General features: G+C 42.2%; 1 protein-coding gene across 1 annotated transcript; it reads right to left on the bottom strand.

The window, feature by feature from the left end:
• Nucleotides 1-120: 120 nt before the first annotated feature.
• Nucleotides 121-13,990, bottom strand: LOC306741404 (1-phosphatidylinositol 4,5-bisphosphate phosphodiesterase zeta-1-like; the record flags this gene model as incomplete). The annotated part of the gene is made up of 11 exons (XM_079223686.1): nucleotides 121-203; nucleotides 458-607; nucleotides 3,090-3,216; nucleotides 4,848-5,020; nucleotides 6,271-6,387; nucleotides 7,396-7,552; nucleotides 7,654-7,839; nucleotides 9,447-9,599; nucleotides 9,876-10,020; nucleotides 12,057-12,258; nucleotides 13,801-13,990. 11 exons carry the CDS (start codon nucleotides 13,988-13,990, stop codon nucleotides 121-123), a joined length of 1,683 nt encoding a protein of 560 aa, XP_079079812.1.
• Between the last annotated feature and the right edge of the window lie 794 nt (nucleotides 13,991-14,784).

Consider the following 14,784-nt stretch of genomic DNA (forward strand, 5'->3'; position numbering starts at 1 on the left):
ATCTGTTGCCGTGGTGTGTGTGTGTGTGTGTGTGTGTGTGTGTGTGTGTGTGTGTGTGTGTGTGTGTGTGTGTGTGTGTGTGTGTGTGTGAGTGAGAGCGTCTGATATGGAGAGCTGTTTTTAGGAATACCAAACAAAGACGAAGAGGGAGGCTGGATCCAGGCTGCATCCGTCTCGGGACCGGAGAGGCACCCAGCGGTAGCCTGGAGGTGGAGAAGGAAGGGGGGCGTTAAAAGAAATGTAGGTATAGCCGCTAAATACAAGAGGATCATATAGATACACAGAAGCATTGCCATCAAACTCAAGCACAGAGCAGAGCCCAACCTTCAGTAATGCTGACACTGTCCATGAAGGGAAATACAATGATGGTCACACAATGTCACCTGGTGTAATTTAGCCCTTTGTCTGACTCCCAACCCCCCCACACTCTGTCGCTCTTTCTGCCTCTGTGGCTCACCTTTCTTTAGGCTGGTGAAGGGCAAGGTGTACTGGCCCACAAATTCGCTGCTGAGGAGGCCGGTCTGCTCGCGGACACAGAAGCGGATGAGGCAGAGCTCGGGGACACTCATGCTGAAGTTCATGTCAGTATCCCAGCGAGGACTCAGAGCTGTAATGGAAATTAGAACGAAGCAGTTCACTTGAATCAATAACCATCAATACGTTTAGCTAAAGCCATTATCTATAATGAATCCAATTACTATGTGTATGGTGAAAGGTGTCACCCTACATGATGAGCCCATGGAGTATTATTACTCGACTGCTGTTCCCTTCAGTTCTACGGAGAGTTTAGCATCTTTTAACTCATTGCTTTGGTTTTACAGACCCGCAACTTTACTGCTGTGGCTCACTCTCACCGCAGTAAAACCACTCTAAATATCTCAGATATAACGGCTCAGCCAAACCTCAGACAGACACAATTATGACGAACATTGTGAAGCATTTAGTTGCAAAAAAAGCCAGATATTTTTCTCAGGAGTTGGAGACCAAAAACAGAGCTAAAAGAGACTAAATATTGGACTAATGTTCACCTGGCAACCATAAACACATCAGAATCACAACCAGAATGAATGATAATGTTGCTCTGTGTTAAGTGGATGTGTTAATAGGAAACTATTTGTTCATTTATTCAACTTTTTTGTGAAGCAAGACCACAAGTCCTGCTAGCTGCCATGTGAGGCTGTACTTATGTGCTAACATGCAGATGTTTACAGGTATATTGTTTCCCATAATCACCGTCTTAGTTCAGCATGTTAGAATGCTAAAATGAGCTAATTAACACTAAACACAAAGTACAGCTGAGGCTGATAATTAGCTCTGCAGGTATTTACGTAAATTCAAATCCAAACCCAGTGGTTGCACTGGAACTGGAGGAAAAGTTATTACAATTCATCCTGGAGGATCTGAATGTCTCAGAGTTGGTCTGGACCAAAATGATAATGATACATTACATGAAGCGTCATTTGGTTGCAATTGAACAGTGAAAGATGAGGAGTGCATACACGTAGGTGACTAAAGAGTCACCTCTGCTGCAGTTTTCAATCCATTTCTGATTCCAAACAATTTTCTCAAGTTCCTCTGTTGCATCCAAATGTTCATCTAAGTCCACGTTAATTTGTATTCACCAGTGACCTTATCGGTTTCATAGTGTGAAATAATTTTATGATTTATGCCTATGCATAAGTGCTCTGCGTCCTCCAGGACTGTTACTGTCTCTCTCTTCTCTCTTCACTCTTCTCTCTCTCTCTCCTTCTTTCCCTCTTTGTGTCATTTCAGCAGCAGCAATGCAGTGTTGAATTCCATCAATGTTATGTCTTGATGTTAAGTTCACTTTCATGATGCCATTTTTAAAAACGAAAGCTCCAAGACAAAAGTGACATAGTGTATGTTCTGTGATGAAAACCAGCTCAAAGGTCTGTCAAAAACCTCGACGGCTGTAGGATTTATTTACACAATTGAAAGTCTGATAACAGCTTTGGCTAGTAAATGTAAGCGCCAAATATTTTTCATTATATACTATATTAAACCAGCCTTCGTCATTATGAATGTTTTTGATGTGGCACAAAGCATCCGTGTTTTTTCTGAGCACAATTCTGATGCTTAAAATCCCTGTAGCACTTCATCCACTCTGCAGTGAATGTCAGCTCCTTGTTTCCAGTCATAGCAATAGCGCATGACAGACTTCTCTTCAAAGGAAATCTACCTATTTACATTTTGAAGAAAGTCATCAGCACACTTCTGAGAAGCCCAACACCAGCTTACCGGGAAATATATTTAAAAGGAACAAGAAGAAAAAATACTGCTATCATTTAGGTGGTTTCCCATGTTTTCACTTGAAGGTGTCCATTTCATTGCATTACGAAGCATGTTCTAAGATGTAACTGTATCTGCATTTGTTCGTATTAAAACCAGTGGAGGGCATGTTATTAGCAATGCTCGCTGCATGTTTGTAGGAACGTCGGTAGGAACGTCAGTCAATCCAACACTTAAGTCCTGGATGGATGTATTGACAGTACATTTTGTTTGGGTGTTCATGGTTTCTAGAATCGCTCTGGCCTTGGTGATCCCCTGACTTTTTCTCTTGTGACTCATTGAGTAAAATATGGGTTATGACCAAATACCTGCAAAACTATAGGCGTGGTAGTGCAAATGTTCGCATGCTAACACGCTGAACTATGATGGTAAACATACATGCTAAACATCAGCTTTGTCATTGTGAGCATGTTAGCAATGTTAAGTACCGCTGTGCCTACTTGTACAGCCTCACAGAGCCGCTAGCGTGGCTTCAGACTTGAGTCGGGTCTCTCCACTCCTACGGTACGATTTGAATATTTATGCATTTGAGCCACAACCGCACCAATTTCATAACGTCAAAATCCAGAGAACAAACATGACCCACAAGCCCTCAAAACTCATTTTGACTTCTGGTAAGATCCATGTTTTCATGTTTTCTGTCATTCTTAATTTCTAGGAAATTGGCTCAGTTAACTCTGACAAAATACATCTTGGAATAATTAAAGTAAAGGTCAGCTGGGCCAGTCAAGCTGTGTCTCGAGAACAAAGCCACATACAATTGGTCTGGCAGTACTTACAGTTGTTTTTGACAGAATGTGTGTTTTTTCTGCGTGAGTCAGATGCAATCCCATGAATCTCAACTCTGACAAAGGAGTCCAAAGCTTTGCCACTCCTGGAGATGGGTAGGTTGGACCCACTAATCACCTGGAGAGAGACACACAGAGACGCATTTATGATCCTCACAATGAGAATGTAATTGAAATCGGAGAAGAACAGTTAATATAAAGGAGAAGAGAAAACCAGAGAGCCGGTAAGAGTAGAGAAAAGAAGAGAGGGAGAGAGGGCAGTAATTACACGAGTCTGGAGAGAGGCAGGCTTATCTGCAGTCCTCTCACACTGAGCCATCCCTTCCCCGGCTCTGATCAAAGACAAACCTGCATGTACTTATTGCGACATGCACCGCTTGGCACTGATGGAGCTTTACAGTGTCCGGCCCAAAATTACAGTGCCTTTCCTTGCTAAAGCCATGCCACAAAACACCCTGTATTATGCTCGTTCACAGTTACAATGGTCCATTCGTATACAACAGTTTTGGAGTTGTTTCTCTATTGAAAAACAAACCATTGTCTGTAGTTGACAGTTTTATGCTAAATAGACTCATGAGAGCTCAAGGGGAAATGTTGTTTTCCTGAGTAGATGAATAATTTACTGTTTAAAGATCAAAAACTCAACCCTATCTAAGTTACACTACTCATGACTCTTATTTTTTTCTGAGTTGAGTCAAGATTGCAGGATTTTCCCTGAAGTGATCAAATAATACAGAATGATGATGTGAATAAATATAGGTAGGGTGTCTCCCGGGGCACCCAAAAACGGAGCGCACCACATTTATATTTCATGCACTGTGCTCGGCTGGTGTAGTCTGTGCATCCTCCTTTAGAAGAGACTCTCTGGTGCGCTCATCCATCATCATGAACTATTGTCTGATCAAGATGTATTTCCTTCATCAAAAAACAGCAAAAACAAAGAATTATAGTATAATTAAATACTGTATAAAGCAAAGGATATAGCCGATGTAACAGGTTACATAAAAAAAAAAAAGCTACAACACTGACTGAGCTCAATTTAGGAAATGATCTACGACTGAGTCTTCTTGGAAAACAAAAACACATTTGCAGTCAGTTTAAATGATTCATAGCCGTTCATAAGACTGATTCCGGCGAGGTTTCCTCGTCTACCACCTCTGCAGCGAGTCCCATGTGATCCCAGGCAATTCCACATATTGTCTTTGCAGTACAAAGCCTAAGATATCTCTCGAGTCCCACCATTATGTTCTACATGAGATCAAACTGTTGTATCGCAGTAATTGGACTTAGCAGAGTTAGTGCGTGGCAGTCGTCCTTATGGCACACCAAAGAGACGTGACTGTTCTCTACAGCTTCATTCACAGCCGTGTGACTTGGAGGCTGTACATTACAAGAGTCCACTAACATGATTAAAAGACTGGAAGATAAAATGATTTATTAATTGTACCCGGGTCTAATTTCATTGGATCAGCTCTCTCCTTTCCCTTTACTTTCTGAAGGAGGTAATCTAATTAAACGGAGACTATCTCTGGGAGATTTATGGTATTATTGGTTCTCAGCATCCGACAGGAAAGCATTTATCTCGAGGCTAAAAGTAAGATGAGCTCTTCTGCACAACCTCTATATTGCGAGGCATACACAAACACATACATGCACATAAAGCACACACACAGCGAAGTAACATTACACCTTAAAGCCATAAATCCACCCTGAGTGGATTATTAAGTGTTCAGTGCTCCTGAGCTGTACCTTGAGCAGCAGTTGTATGGGTTTGAGGCGGTGCTGGCTGCAACTCGGATCAAAGCTCCTCTGACTGGACATGAGCACCGACGGCTTCAGGATGTAGCCACAGCCCCCATTGTCCTGGAAACGGCCATCATTAAGGTCCATAGACAAGCCCAAAGACTGGAAATTGAGAGCCACTGCAACACACCACAGGGAAATGAGAAGCTATAGCTGTGACAAAGTTTTTTTTACAAGAACAAAATCAAGAATGCCTAAAGCTTGTCCAAATAAAACGGACAGCATGAGATGATATCCTGCATACCTTCTGTTTTCTAAGGTGTCCTGTTCATTGTGCAGGACGGAGCTAAACTATACATTGATTTGAAATGCTTCCTCAACAATTGCATACATTGCATCAGAGACACATTCAACTGTGTAATAAGTGCAACTGTAGTGTGATTGTTGCAGTGCAAAGCTCTGTGTAAGCATGTGAGCTGCATATATCATGTTTTCAGTTACAGTTCAGACATGTGAATGGATAGTCAGACACAGGATGTGGCAGGGTCTGCAATTACAGCATCCAATAATGCAAAATACCTTTAATTTTGTCCAAAACAACACACTGCAATGCATCGTTGTGCTTCTTTTTATATATGTGTGTGTGTCACGGGGTCCCAGTGAATGTTCTGCTCATCTAACTGTAATTGATCCTTCCAGGCTGCTGCCTTTTACCGCACTCACCATCTGCACAGCTGCCACCGAAGCACACAGACAGTTTGCTCAGCCTTCAGCAGGGCGTCGTGTCAGAATCAGTGGCTGGCTGAGCGATGGAGACGAACAAGGAGGATTTTTTTTTTTTTACTAATAAAAGTTTGTGATTTGGAGTCAAGCCCAATGCTCATTCTGGACTAAGGTATGATAATGAAAAAAATAACTAATATGTGACCCAGACAAGGATGTGGTTTATATAAAAAAAAAGAGAGAAAAAAACACATTTGGGGGGTGGGGAGTGCAAATCGATTTAGAAAATGTGTGATAAGGGCCAGGAGAGGACTTGCTCCGGGGGGAACACAGATGAGTTGGGCAGGCTGTGGACTGAAATGAAATGTTCTTTCACTGCTAATCGACGGGACACTTGGCCAGGTTGTTCCCTTTGAAGTTCGACAATTTGAGTTTCCGAATTGCATTTCTCTCCATTTCAAAAGCTTGTAATGGATTGTGGTGGTTGTTCAGTGTGTGTCGAGAACTGCGGACACAAGGAAAACCGAGACAACTTCATGTCTTTTTCTGAATTGGTGTTTTGACCAAAATTGAAATATTATTGGCAACAAAATACTAATAACATTGGGGACATTGTATTAATCATATTTGTGTGTGTGTGTGTGTGTGTGTGTGTGTGTGTGTGTGTGAGAGAGAGAGAGGCGTATACTCGCCCTCTCTGACTCACCGAGCTGTGAGCCGACGTTCCAAAACTCCTGAGGGTTGTAGTTGGAGGAAGACGTCCTCGAGCCTGCTGGGTAAATCCTGCTGAGGAACGTCTGGGTGTGCTGAACAAAATCTGCACCTGAGTGAGAGGACGCACAACACTCGCAGGTCAAATGTCTCCTTTGACTCTTGCTGATTAATCAGAATGTCCACTGCTTCAAACTTCACAGATTCATCATTCCTGTGGTTCTGTACATTTGATGCACTGATCAAGGAAAACATTTAGGTTTATCTGCAGGTACATGGTCACGTTTTAATAGTGTCATATTTCAATGTTCCCGACTATAATTTTTACTGTTGAGTTATTTTTTATTTGAAATATTACCTACAATAGGATCCTATAAGGAAGATTCACTAATCTATATATTATTTTAGCCAAAGGTGGAATGTAAATTTCAATACCTGAAAAGGTGAACTGTTTGTCATGATCATTTGAATAATTATCTTCATTCTTGATAGACTAAAGGCACACAGCTCCGGTCTGTGTGGAATCGTAGCATCGCGGTGTAGCTTCCCTGCAGGGCCTCAGGACAAGAAGCAACTACTCAATTTTTACAGCATCGTCGAGACTGTTCGTAATCGCTGCCAGCCAAGGCAACAAGCTCATAATGTAGCTGTGTGTCTGCAAAGTGTCACTCCTCCTCAGCAGGAGCAGATTTCATTTCTCTTCATCCCTTTGTTTCTCCAATATACGGCCGCACAGCAGCGCGATGACAGTTTAACTGATTATCAGTTGATTCGAACCTCCGTGGGCTCTTTCCCCTTCTCCAACGGTGAGAGGTACAAGGTACATTTTTGGACCAGTGCTGTTGTGCTTTATTCGCTATAAAGTACTCCCCTATGTCGTATATGTCATGTTCAATATGCTTTCGCTATTATGGAGGTTTATGGCGCCAGATGTAATTGCATTTCTCATCCAAAGAGGACCTACAGAGACTTTTCCTTTGAGCTCAATGTGATAATAAATCATGCGAATCTGCTGGGCTCATCAGAATTACATTTAGTGATATCTGCAATTAAATCTACACATTCTTTATTACTTCCCTTTTCTCTTCACATAGTTTCAACTCCATACACAACATTTTACCTGAGGCTTTGGCTAGCTTGCGAGCTTTCTTCTCTGCCATTGATGTGTTCTCACAGTAGTTCTGATTGTCCTTGGAGTGACTGAAGCTGTGGAACTTGACAGACCTGGTGTATACAACCAGGTCTGATAAAGCCTCTGCCACAGCCACCTTCTTCTTCTACTCATTACATTTAGGGTAGAGAGAAAGACAAGCCAGAAAGAGTTCACCAAATAGCAACAAATGGGGTTAAATTCTGTTCCTAAATTTAACTGACTTACTTTCGTTGTTGACCCTGCCTTTCTAGTAGACCAGAACTTTGTCTTGGTTTGATGATCTTCTTCCTCCTCATCCTCATCCTCCTCATCCTCGCCCTCATCTACACTCTCCTCTGTCCCTGAAGCGCCCTCACTCTCAATGTGAGCCCTTAGCTTTTTATTCTTGATGAGGATCTTATACTTCAGGTCCTGGTCCACAAATACACAAACGGCATGAATTCACACATGAATAAATGCAGAGGTACCTTCATCATAGCACCTACATTCACCATCACACAGTTGCATCAGTCAACAAACTCTGAGTCGTCCCTCTTCTTGCATCCTCAAACTTAGGAAAAAAAACATCAAAACATTTGCTTTGCACAAACCGCCCCCTCTCTGATTTGTCAAAGAGATGCTATTCTTCAAAGAGTAGCGCTGTAGCCACGTCCATACCAGCACGTTCACACAGCCAAGTTCTTTGGGATGAAGAAGCAGAAAGCAGCAGGTGTACTAAATCACTGAATCAAACACATGCTGCTACATTTCACCGCCCTGGCACCAAATATGTTAGTCCTCTATAGGGCTCTTTATGCAGATGAGCAGCAATATGCAAAGTAAAAAAGAAAAAAAGAACGTTAGGATCTGGACTTGGAGGCAGCTCCATCGTAAGCAACACGGCAGGAAGTCGCCCTGTCAGTTTCAATGTATGCACAGGCAAAATATGCAAAATAATCACAGATCTCTCGACATTTATAACCCATAAAAGTACATATAATATGGAAATATAAGGAAATATAAGCTTCAGAGCTGCCTTTGGCACGGCACTCTTTCATTTTTCATTGCTGTTGCACAACACTATACAGTCTGGAGAGCTAGAACAGATGCTTCGCTTATGTCGACGTAGTTTAGGATGAAAATGTGCCCATGTTTGCGGTATAAAAAGAGTAAAAATGTATTTAAAGCCTTTGATCTAAATGATGCACAGTGAAGAAAAAGGTAATGAACAGAGTTGCATATTGGTTACACTTTCATAATTGGATGGTAACTTGGGTGTGAAGCTGCATGAGTGTGTGTGACACATGAACACTGATCAGTATTCAAGTTGCTGGGGGTTAATCGTCAAGATGAAACCATTAGTGCTGAGGCTCCTATCTAAGCCCCCACTTCCTGAGTCATAAAGATAAAGAACGATTATGGGGAAGAAAATCGTATATGCACACTCAGGATAAAACACATCTCATTTCTTGCTGTAAATTCCAAAGCAGTAAGAAGTCTGAGGCAGCAAGAAACTCCAGCGAGACAGCACACATTCATCCACTCTCAGAGAAAAAGCCTTCATCCTCCTCGTCATATTCAATAGACTGACTGTGCCCGCGTCTCTCAGGCCAGTCACTCAGTCCAGGGTTTAACTTTAGGCAGATGCTTTCACTGGAGAAGTCAGAACCCAAACAGGGTAATCTAAACGAACAATCAGCTCAAGTATCTCAGCGTGCTGAAAATGATGGCCACTTCTCCGGATCAACCACATCACATTCGATCTGGCGAATCTCTGAGAGATTAAAGAGGCTTGCGAATGTAGGCGTCCATTTACTCCTGTTCCCCAGTGGAGGAGAGAGGCACAGGAAGCCTCAGAAAGAGACTAATGAGGCCTTCTGTGACGATTTCCTCCTTGTTTTGCTTTGCAATGACAGGCGATGAGGATCTATACATACAAACACTATAATGCCTCTGCCTGCACCAGCAGCTCTAACAACGCAGATCCTGGTTCTGATTTACCACTCAGATAGTCAAACACTCTCTTTTCAGACTCTTACATTGGGGCTAGGGAGGTCTCCAGCGGTTGGGTGATCCAAGGGAGTTCTCAGCAGCTTTTCCCCGAGGATAGAGATGAGGTACTTGGCCATGACCTCTTGCTGCTCCTGGGAGCAATGGTTTTCCAATGACAGGATCACCGGGTAAGCAGACACCTGTCAAGACATAATCACATCAAAAAGAATCATGATTTAAACCCTAATTCCAGCAATTAGCATCAACCTAGATCTACTGCTCTCTCTGCATGCTCTACATTCTCTCGGCACATCACAGAGAATGGCCTGAATCAAAGACAACTCGCAAGCAAAACATTACGATCAGAGATGCTATTAATTAGAGCAAATGCAGCTAAGTAGGGACTCCTAGCGGCTATGGAGGCAGAAGCGAACACTACTCCAGAATATGTCATGTAACACACTACAAGCTGTTACCTCAAAGGCATGTTGCTCCACAGTGGTGATGACATCCTTAAATAATATCTTGGTGGTCAGGGTGTAGCCGTGGTAGACCATGGGCTCCACATCTGGTCCATCCCAGCAGTCAATCTCCAGACAGCGACAGCCTTTCCTCAGAGCACTGTGTCGCAGAAAGACACACACATGAGCGCATGCATTCATACAGAGACACATGCACACACACTGAGCTGTGGCAAGGCTATGATAAGCACTTATAAAGGGATGCATGAGAAATTAGAAGTGAAGCGTTGAAACACAAACTGAGCATTTGTTTCTTTTCCACGCACAAATTCAAGCCATCATAACCGCAAACACATTAGTGTATATTATATTGTAATACATGTGAATAATTTGAAGAAAACATTGCAATCCACTAATTTAATCCAAAAGCTTCTTCTACCTGGATTTTATGTGCTCCTCAAATGGTGCTGGTACATTTCCATTTGTAATATATTTATAAAATCAAATATGGTCAGGTATATACAGTACAGACTGTGTCTTGCTGTTATAAGATATTGCTTTTTTTATTCTGTTGGTAGTGGAAACGTGGGGTGGGGAAATTATATTTTTTTCTTGCAACCTCGATGCAAATTTAAATCACCCTTTTACTCCTGACATTTTAACGGTGGGACAGTTTTGCTTGTTGGGGATTCAGCCTTTTCCACCAGTTTATTGCTGTTTTATGATGCCACACATGTGCATGCGCCTTCGGTGTGTTTCTTCAACAGTTGGAGTCTGTCTTCATGCTGTTCTTTCACCTCAGTTCTCAGCTATGTTTTTCTCTTTGGTCACAGAAATGGCATGATGATTGTCTTGCTGTAGTTTGTGCATTGTTGATTGAGTTGTTTTGTAAAAACACTGATACTGTGAGCAAGTTAAGTCACATTGTGACTGCCTCCCGCATTTCAGAGAAGGGGCGACTGGAGGATCTACAGAACATCATCTGGTAGGTTCATTTTGATCTTGTACATTTTTAATCATAATATTTCATAATATTTTCTATGTATTTTTTATAGATTAACAATGGCTTGACTCCACCTCCAGCCATCATATACAGACAGGAGTAGTAATATGCTATGCTAAGCTAACAATGGCCTGACTAGCTCCAGCCATCATGCACAGACATAAGTATATATATGCTAAGCTAAGCTAACAATGGCCTGACTATAGCTCCATCATTCATGTACAGACACAAGTATTTATGCTTAGCTAGGTTAACAATGGCCTGACTCCACCTCCAGCCATCATGCACAGAGGGGAGTAGTTATATGCTAAGCTAAGCTAATATTGGCCTGACTTTAGCTCCATCCTTTATGCCCTGACATGAGGGTAGTATCAACCTTTTCATCTGACTCACATAAATAAGGCAAATAAGTGTATTTACCAAAATATTTGTAAAAAATGTTTTAAAGTGGGCACTGTGAATGTGTTACGTTGGCGCTACGTTCCCATGTAAGTATTGTTGAAGCTGAAATAGTTCAATGGTAAATTATAAATGGTCAATTGCATCTTCAGATTTCACCGTTCTTTGTCAGTTGTTTGTTTCACAACATATAGGCTCTTGTGAATCTTTAAATTCTTCCTCCAACAAATGCATTTGGCCATTTAATTGTTTTTCTCCACTCACCTGTGAGGTAGTGGGGTTTCTAAAAAGCCACCTTTACTCCTGACACTTTGCGCTCCTCTATATGATTCATCCATTAAGTAAACCAGAGCTTCCAGGCCGCTGGTTTGGAGGCTTCCACTCTCCCAGCCGGCCAGGGCTCTCAGCACATTCACAGGGACCATAAATACACCCCTTCTGCTGCCATCAGCCCCTTTTGTAATCACTTCATGGTCCCATAAAGAGACCACAGGAAATACCCTGTGCCTCAGCACACGAGTGGGTCAATGAAAAGAGAGAATCCTGATAACACTCATGTAGGCCTGTGGAAGAGACTTTAGAGAGAAGGTCAAAGCGTATTGAGGGGTGGCCAATTTAAATGATATTATCTGGGTTTTCTTGACCCACGTTAATAGCAGATTAAATAGATATAAAGATTTAGCAGATAAGTGTAATTACACCTGCGCAATTCAGTCATGTAGGGAATTGTTTCCTTGGTGGGGTGGTGCTGCATCATGAAGACAAGCTGTCCAGTTTTCACTGTACTTCCCTACCAAACATAAGCATCCAGGTGGCTCTTTCCGACTATCTGATCTCCAGTCAGATAGGTGTTGTGTGATGTGGAGATGAAGTAATTGCTGAGAGGATGGTCCATGGATTGGTACACAGACATGTGGGCCTGGTCAAACATGCAGCAGTCTTTGGACTCCATGAACCTGAGAAATCCTTCAAATGTCATGGACCTACTGTCTCTGGCTGGAAGAGGAGGAAGAAGAATAGTAACAGTGTAAGTGACAGTCAAAATTAGCATTGACTATTCATTCTACCAAGTGCAAAACTAAAAGGCTTAAAGAGTGGACTACACTAGCCAACTGGAGCAAAAGCTCTGTTCCTATTGTTTAAAGGTTAAAACAACTCCAGTGAATCACGGCTCAGAGTCTACAATCATGCCAGTGGCTCTGTGAGGTAGCAACCTAATTGTAGCCTACCAAAGAACATGTGTTTAGCAGATATAACCATGTTCAACATTTTAGTTTAGCATGTTAGTATGCCAACACTTGCTGATAAGCACTAAACACAAATCGCATCTGAAGGAGTTTATTTAGTCATTAACCAAGTCAGGGGATTACCTAATTCATCTTTTGGGCACCATGCATGTCTGTTCAAAATGTCACTGCAATTCATCCAACAGCTGTTGAGACATTATTATAGTAACCAGCTTCAACTTCCTCCCTCATTAATCTACTTCGTAGAGGTTACTATTTTTACTATTATTACATCAAGATGAAGTCAAGATGGAAGTCACAATAAGTAGGCTGTGGTTATAAAACGAGTCCAACTGAATATTCAGTCCAAAAGAAGAGCAACCTAAATGAAACATCTGGTTCTTTGATTTAAAAGTCAGAGGTGTAAGACTGCGTACACACAAACACAAAAGGTGAGAAGAAAACTTTAACTCCCAGGGAACCCTACTGCAAGAAACATCCAATCACTGATCTTAAAATGGAGTCAGACAGTTTGGGATTGTCATAGTAGGAAAAGCCAGGTGTAATTGATAACATTAAAAACAACTGCATTCCATAGACGAGCTACATCCAGGGTCACATGGCGGCTCACTGTCACAGCTAACTGGGACACTCAATGGTATACTGCTCCATCATTAACAACATTTGTTTCACCTGTGCCTTTTCCTCGATGACAAGTCAAAATGTCTGCAGTGAAAAAGGTGTGTTTGGGCTGCTAGAGCTATGCTGAACCTAGAGATTAAACCATGTGGAGCTGCTTTTACATTCAGCAGCTTCGACCAGTTCGCTCTGAGATTCAGCAAGTATGGTGCTATTAAAAGAAAACAACCTCTGTATTCAGGTAGTCTTAAATAAATATAGTATGCAGTGCAATTATGCTACATTACAGGTGTTAGAAAAGCTGAAAACTGCTCATCAAAAAATTATCCCACTCAAAGACCATGAAGTGAAAGAAAGTGAGGACAGACTGTCAGTCTGTTTTTCTGTTTGTGCGGCGGCACGCTGAGCCCGAGACAACATCTGGTCTATTAGTCCACTGACGTGCCTTCCGCTTATATTTTCCTTCTGTCGTTTTAACCCCTCTGCCTTACAGCAAATCCCTTTGTCAGCCTGGGACCACTGCAGCTAAAGCCTTGGCTTCTGTATTAACTATTATATATATATATAATTAGTATAATTATGTGAATAGTCTTTAAAGAGCAGAGGGTTTTCTTTCCCCATAGTAATGAGCAGCACGCAGCCTGACATGGTACACAGCTCTCTCTTCACTTACCTGTCTCTTCAATCTCGTATCTGTCAATCAAACTCTCTGTCGTCTCTTCATTTGCTGTGAGCTCCATCTGTTCCTTGTGGAGGAACCTGAGGAGGGCGCAGGCCGGCAAAATGGTCTGCCCTGAGGCGTATCTTTGGTGCAGATGCTGGATTTCAGCTCTCCTGGAGGAAGGGACAGCGCCTTTCTTCATCCTGCCCATGCACACAGTCATTACAGCCTCTTAAACCCTTGTCGTCAATCCTGGGAAGTTAGCCTTACGTTTCTCTGTGAAACCTCCAACGTGCAAATCTGAGAAGAGAATGTGGCTACTAGTAATTCATTAAAGGCTTGTGTTTGTCTGCACGGCTGAATATCTGTCATGATAATGTTAGAAGGAAGAAAGCGTTGAATTTAGGTCCTTTCAAAGCATTGTACTTCAGATTATTCTTTATGTTGTCATCTTGTAGACGTTTCAAACACTTTCAAAGACACATCACTTGCTTTCTAAAAATATACAGGGAAAAGTGAATAAAATGTCAACTAGGAGATGTATCCCAGCTTTTACCTGAGCTCGCTGTTGAAATACTACTTTTTCAAACTCCGCATGAGACAGAATAAAAGAGAAGTCAGGGTCTTTCACTCTGCACAAAGTTCTCCCATCCTCTCACACATCATCTTCCTCTCCTCTGTGCAACTCTCACTTCCATCAAACACTAAGGCAACGTCTGTGTGACTTTCTCCTTTTAGTCCCTCTCCTCTCCTTGTCTTTCCTCTCAGTCAGTGAGACCAAAGTGTCTGTGACTTTCCAGAGCTTTTTGTGTGTGTGTGTGTGTGTGTGTGTGTGTGTGTGTGTGTGTGTGTGTGTGTGTGTGTGTGTGTGTCTCCCTCCATACCTTTCATCTCTCAGACATATCCCTATGTTGTCACTGGGTACCCTGCCGTGGGCCGGCCTCCCGTTGCATCTGTCACCTCAGCGTGAGCAACATAAAGCAACCCGCTCCGCTA

The sequence above is a fragment of the Taurulus bubalis genome (assembly GCF_910589615.1).
Source record: "Taurulus bubalis genome assembly, chromosome: 9".
Taxonomy (NCBI): domain Eukaryota; kingdom Metazoa; phylum Chordata; class Actinopteri; order Perciformes; family Cottidae; genus Taurulus; species Taurulus bubalis.